Here is a 6000-nt window from a genome sequence, read left to right on the forward strand (position 1 = left end):
AAAATAGTTACCCAGTTTGTTAATCCTCACCCAAGGATATGTTTTCCATTGATTTTTAGGGAGAGTGGAAGGGTTGGGGAGAGACAGAGGGAGAGAAACATCGATGTGAGAGAGGCACAGTGATTGGTTGCCTCTTGCATGTGTCCCAATCGGGGCCAGGAATTGAGCCTGCAACCGAGGTACATGCTCTTGACTGGAATAGAACCTGGGACCCTTCCATCCATGGGTCGATGCCCTAACCACTGAGCAAAAATGAGTAAGACCCAGTTCTTAAAGCCAAAAATCTCATGTGCTCAAGTCAGAGTCTTCCCTTAAGCCAACACAGTTCTGGTATCTAATGGAACTCAGTAAACAGTTCTTCATTGCATGAATAAGTCAGTTAATTCTTAAGACAAAGATTCTATCCTATGAGGATGTACCCTGTTTCCCCGAAAATAAGACAGTATCTTATATTAATTTTTTCTCCCAAAGTTGCGCTAGGTCTTATTTTCAGGGGATGTATTATCTTTCCATGCACTAGGTCTTATTTTCGGAGGATGTCTTATTTTCGGGGAAACACGGGTAGAACTTCCCAGGAAACGAACTGAAAACACACACACACACACACACCACACACACACACACACACACACACGGATGGGGCTTTTATATTGTTTCCTTCTTTATAGTGCTTTGTATTAAATCAGATTAAAAACCCTGAGCTATTTCACATCTTCTATAGAATAGGAAGAATAAAATCTAGATGAGGTGTGGCTACGGGAGATCACCTTTTCAGTGCCAGACTTGGGGTTGCCAGATAAAATGCCCCGTGAAGCATGTCCCAAATATTGCTCGGGACATACTTATTCTAAAAAAAAAAAAGTGTGTGCTGTTTATCTGACATGGACTGGGCGTCCTGTGTCTCTATGTGCCAGGTCTGTCAGCTTTACTATCTGTAAAACGGGCTGATGCTGAGGATGCAAATATCAGCCTTACAAGGGCTTGCTGAGCAGCTGGAGTGAAATCAGACAGAAAGCAGAGCCTGGTTGCCTGGAGCCAGAGGTGGAGGGAAGGGATGAAGGGCAGAGGAGACCAAGAACTTTGAGAATGTGGGGCCTGCTCTCTGTCTTAATTACGGTGGTGGTCACTGTGTACATTATCCTGAACATTCCAGATTTTATTGAGTTATTCCACAATAGAGAAAAGCATGGCAGTTTAGAACTCAAGCATTTGACTCAACCTTTTTACTGATACAATTTGTAAACTTTGGTTTAAAAAAAAAGTGTATATATATATATATACATATATATGCATATATATACATATATATGCATATATATATTGTGTATATATATATATATATATATATATATATATAATGGGTCCAAGCAATGACAAAGATAAAATCCTGCCTCTGATGCTGACCAGCGGTATGACTTTGGGCATGTGGGTTGTCCCCCAGTGTTCTCACCTGCTACGTGGGCTAGCTATGATCCTAGCTCACAGAACTGTCGTAAAAATTATAAGCACGATTCCATGCAAAGCTCGAGGCATCAGTAACTGCCTAATTGTTATTGTTTAAAATTAATAATAAATGCATCCCTAGCTGATAGGGCTCAGTGGATAGAGCGTTGGCCTGTGGACTGAAGGGTCCTGGGTCCCAAGCTCCATCCCCAGAGGGGGGCATGCAGGAGGCAGCCAATCAATGATTCTCTCCCATCATCGATGTTTCTCTCTCTCTCTCTCCCTCTCCCTTCCTCTCTGAAATCAATGAAAACATATTTTAATAATAATAATAATAATAATTAATAAATACTAATAGCCACCTAAGATCTAAATAGTTTCTTTAAAATGGAGTTGTTTCTAAAGAAAAGGGAACAGATGAGTGGATTAAAAACCTGTGGTACATCTACACAATGGAATACTATGTTGCTGTAAAAAAGAAGGAATTCTTACCATTTGCAACAACATGGATAGAACTGGAGAGCAGTATGCTAAACAAAATAATCCAGTCTGAGATAGATAAATATCACATGATCTCACTCATTTGTGGAATATAATGAACAACATAAAGTGATAAACAAAAACAGATCCGGAGACAGGGAAGCATGGATCAGACCATCAAACCTCAGAGGGAAGGCAGGGGAGGGTGGAGGTAAGGAGGAGAGATCAACCAAAGGACTTGTATGTGTGCATATGCCTAACCAATGGACACAGACACCAGGTGGTGAAGGCATGAGTGGGGGCTGGTGAGGTCATGGAAGGATAAAGACACATATGTAATACCTTAATCAATGAAGAAGGAAAAAAAGCACAACTTAAAAAAGAAAAAAGAAAAGAAAAGAAAAGAAAAGAAAGAAGGAAGGAAGGAAGGAAGGAAGGAAGAAAGAAAGAAAGAAAGAAAGAAAGAAAGAAAGAAAGAAAGAAAGAAAGAAAGAAAGAAAGAAAGAAAGAAAGAAAGAAAGAAAGAAAAGGGAACAATAAGTGCAAGGTGTGAGGGGCACTTATTGTGAGTTCTGAGCCAAACCTTACCCACCGCTGGTCCTGTCCACCCCGCTGCTGGGCAGGTCAGGAGCCTGAGCCGCTTTCAGGGCCCAGAGCCCACGCGGCACCCGCTCCTCACCTGCGTCCGGTGCCAGGAGCCCGGTGCCAGGAGCCCGGTGGCTGGTGCCCTGCGCCCGGGCTAGGCTCACCTGCTCGTCCCATCGATGCAGCTGGCTGTAGCGCACCCTGCAGAACAGCAGCCCGTCCAGGTACACGGAGTACAGCTGCCAACAGAGAGGGTCCGGGTCAGCCCCGAGCAGGTGAACCCCGCCCGTCCCCGCATCCCCCGCCCGGGGGACCCCGCGCCCCCAGCGCACCGTGTAGCGGCCGCCCAGCGCGTCCGGTCGCTGCTGGGACACCGGGATGCAGAAGTGCATCTTCATGGCTCCGGGCTCCGGTCTGGGTTAGGTCCGCGGCGGGGCAGCCGGGCCGGCCGTCTTAGGCTCTGAGCCGTGAGCGATGAGATGGGCACAGCCCGGTGGCCAGGCCGTCGGGGCGGAGCCTGGCTCCCGCTCCCCCCGGGTCCCCGACGCCCGCAGGTGGGGCAGGGGCCGCGGCGCCTCCTCCCGGTCCCCGCCCTCCCTGACTGCGCTGCTCAGGTCCCAGGACCGAGGGAGGGTGGGGTGGATGGTGGAGCATGCCTGTGGGCAAGGGCCGAGCCCGCCACACCGCCCGGCCCCGTGCCCCCCCCCTCCCCGCTGCCGCGGGCAGCCAGCGCCGGAGGCTGGGCGCCCAGGGGCCGGGCAGGGCCTGGCACGGAGCTCAGAGTGGAGAGACCAACGTCGGAGGGGGTGCCAGAGCCTCTCTGCCGCCAGGGGTTCCCCCCTGGAGTCTGGAGGCTCCTTGGGGTGGGGGTGGTGGGCCGTAACTGTGCATGGATGAGTGGGTGAGGAGATAGAATTCCTCTGGGGAGCAGGTCCAGGGTTTTATCCGACTTTCAGAAAGGGGCGGAAGGTGGAAGTCGTTGCTCCAGCTGCACAGATGACCTCAACACTAACTACTTCCCATCCGCCCCAAATCTCAGCGTTGGCTACTTGCTGGAGGTTAGGGGTTCTGGGGTGCCCAGCCGGAGAGAATCTCCAAGTGTACCCTCCAGGGCCCACGCTCCTCTGGGGCTTGCAGAATGCCCAGCCCCGCCACCCCCCAAGTTGGGTCCACCCTGAAGGACAGAGACAGAGATCACCTTCAGACCCACGCTCAGACTACAGATGTTGGGGCCTTGAAAGCAGTTTTCTCCCATCACCCACCAACACTGCTTGCAGGGCACTATGAATTACAATGTTCTCAAAAAATGCATAATTCGAGTCATTGCTCTGTGACTGCCGCAATTATATTAGGGTCCGGTGTTCAGGCTAACACTTGTTAAATGTAACTCAAGGATTTAAAAAAAAAGAAAAAATCCGTGTATGAGTGAACCAATGCAGTTCAAACCCACTTGTTCAAGGGCCGCCTGTATTTTGGATGTGAGGTTGGGAATCCAAGTATTCAAAGGGCTGACCCTTTATCCCTGGGTTTTCAGCTGTGAGGTGAGGTAGGTTAGCACCCCTCACCTCACCCCAAGCTCGCTGGTCAAAAGTCAACTGTGTTTGTTATTACCATGCTCTAGTGTTTGTTAACTGCTAAATATTTTTATTTAAAAAAAAAAAAATCCACAACAGCCCTGACTGGTTTGGCTCAGTGGATAGAGCGTTGGCCTGCGGACTGAGGGGTTGGTCCCAGGTGCGATTCCGGTTAAGAGCATGTACCTTGGTTGTGGGCACATCCCCGGTGGGGGGTGTACAGGAGGCAGCTGATTGATTTTTCTCTCTCTTATCAATGATTCTAACACTCTATCCCTCTTTCTTCCTCTCTGTAAAAAATCAATAAAATATATATGTTTTTTAAACCACAATAACTTCTTTTTTAGAAATTAATGATAAAGATTTTTAAGGGTCTTAGGGTTTGCAAAGTGAAAGCACATCTAGGCAATCCCCAGGGTGTTCCTGAGAAAAGAGAAACACTGAGGGTTCTTATAATAAAAAGTACGTTTTTGAGAAAAATGGGTCCTGGGAGCTTAGCCTCCAGGTTGGTCTGAGATGGCAGTACGCAACTGCCAGGTTGCCTGGCCACAGGCACGTTCTTTCCTCAGGTCTTTAGGGGTAGCCAGGGGGTTATCTGGGGGTTTGCTGTATAGCCAGGCATTGCTGCAGGACCGGAAAGTTAAAAAGCTGAAGTTCCCAGGCTTGTTAAAGTAAGGATGGTTTCCTTGTGCCTTACGCTGCAATGTTTTTGCTAATTTAGCAGCTTGACTAGAGTGACTCCATTTTACTTATCTCTTTCCTCACAGGCCAGGCCTTGCTTGGTTACATAACCAGTGTTTATTGTTTGGATTATTATTATTTAAAAAGTTTAATGTTGATATTATTGTAGACTTCCCTCATCCACTCCACCCCACTCACACACCTCCCCCTCCTTTGGCCTTTGTCACACTATTTTCCATGTCCATGGGGCATGCATATATGCTCTTTAGCTAATCCCTTCATTGATCTAGACATCCCCACTTCCCTCCAGTCTGTTCCGTGTGCCCATGTTTCTGGTTCCATTTTTTTCATCAGTGTATTTTGTCCATTAGAATTCCACATATTAGTGAGATCATATGGCATTTGTCTTGCTTCGATGAGCTTATTTCACATAATACTCTCCGGGTCCCCCCATGCTGTCACAAAGAGTAAGAGTTCCTTCTTTTTCTATAGCACGTGGTATTGGATTGTGTACATGTTCCTTTTTTTATTTTTATTAATACACCAGGAGCCTCATTAAATGGTAGAGGCTTGGGCCTCTCCTGATCCCCAAGAAGCCCTGGTTTTAAATAGATGTCGGCAGCCAGTTAGCTGGGGTCACAAAAACCCTTTGTTCTCTGCACTAAGCATCCCAAGTTCTCTCAACAGTCTCTCATTTTTTTAAATTGATTCTCCTCTTTTTTTTTTTTTTTTTTTTTTTTGAGAGAGAGAGAGAGAGAGAGAGAGAGAGAGAGAGAGAGAGAGAGAGAGAGAGAGGAAAGAAGAGGGAGAAAGAGCCACCTCCTGCTCTGTTTGAGGTTGTTTTTGTGTGTGTGTGTATGTGTGTGTGTATGTGTACTTTTTTTTTTTTAAAGATTTCACATAGGTGAGATCATAGACTATTCATCTTTTCTCAGTCTGACTTATTTCACTTAGCATAATGCCCTCAAAATCCATCCATATTGTTGAAAACAGCAAGATTCCCTTGTTTTTGTGGCTAATGTTCCATTGCAGGTATGTAGAGAGCACATTTTCTTAGCCATTCATTCTCTGATGAACATGAAGGTCGCTTCCATGTATTGGCTGCTGTACACAGTGCTGCCGTGAGCATGGGGGTGCATATATCTTTTGCAGTTAGTATTATCTCCTTGGAATAAATATCCAGAGGTGGAATTGCCATATCCTATGGTGGTTCTATATGTGATCTTTATTTTTTAGG

At 46.8% G+C, this 6000-nt stretch overlaps 1 protein-coding gene across 1 annotated transcript in view; it reads right to left on the bottom strand.

The window, feature by feature from the left end:
- Positions 1-2906, bottom strand: part of SNX31 (sorting nexin 31) — a gene marked incomplete at its 5' end in the record, with an annotated part of 38329 nt that extends 35423 nt beyond the window's left edge. The window contains 2 exons of the mRNA XM_084864628.1: positions 2673-2747; positions 2841-2906. Of these exons, the coding sequence (XP_084720754.1) occupies positions 2673-2747; positions 2841-2906 (141 nt within the window). The remainder of the gene's footprint in view (positions 1-2672; positions 2748-2840) is intronic.
- Positions 2907-6000: the final 3094 nt, after the last annotated feature.

Source organism: Pipistrellus hanaki (genome assembly GCF_964339955.1).
Source record: "Pipistrellus hanaki genome assembly, chromosome: 17".
In the NCBI taxonomy this organism is placed as follows: domain Eukaryota; kingdom Metazoa; phylum Chordata; class Mammalia; order Chiroptera; family Vespertilionidae; genus Pipistrellus; species Pipistrellus hanaki.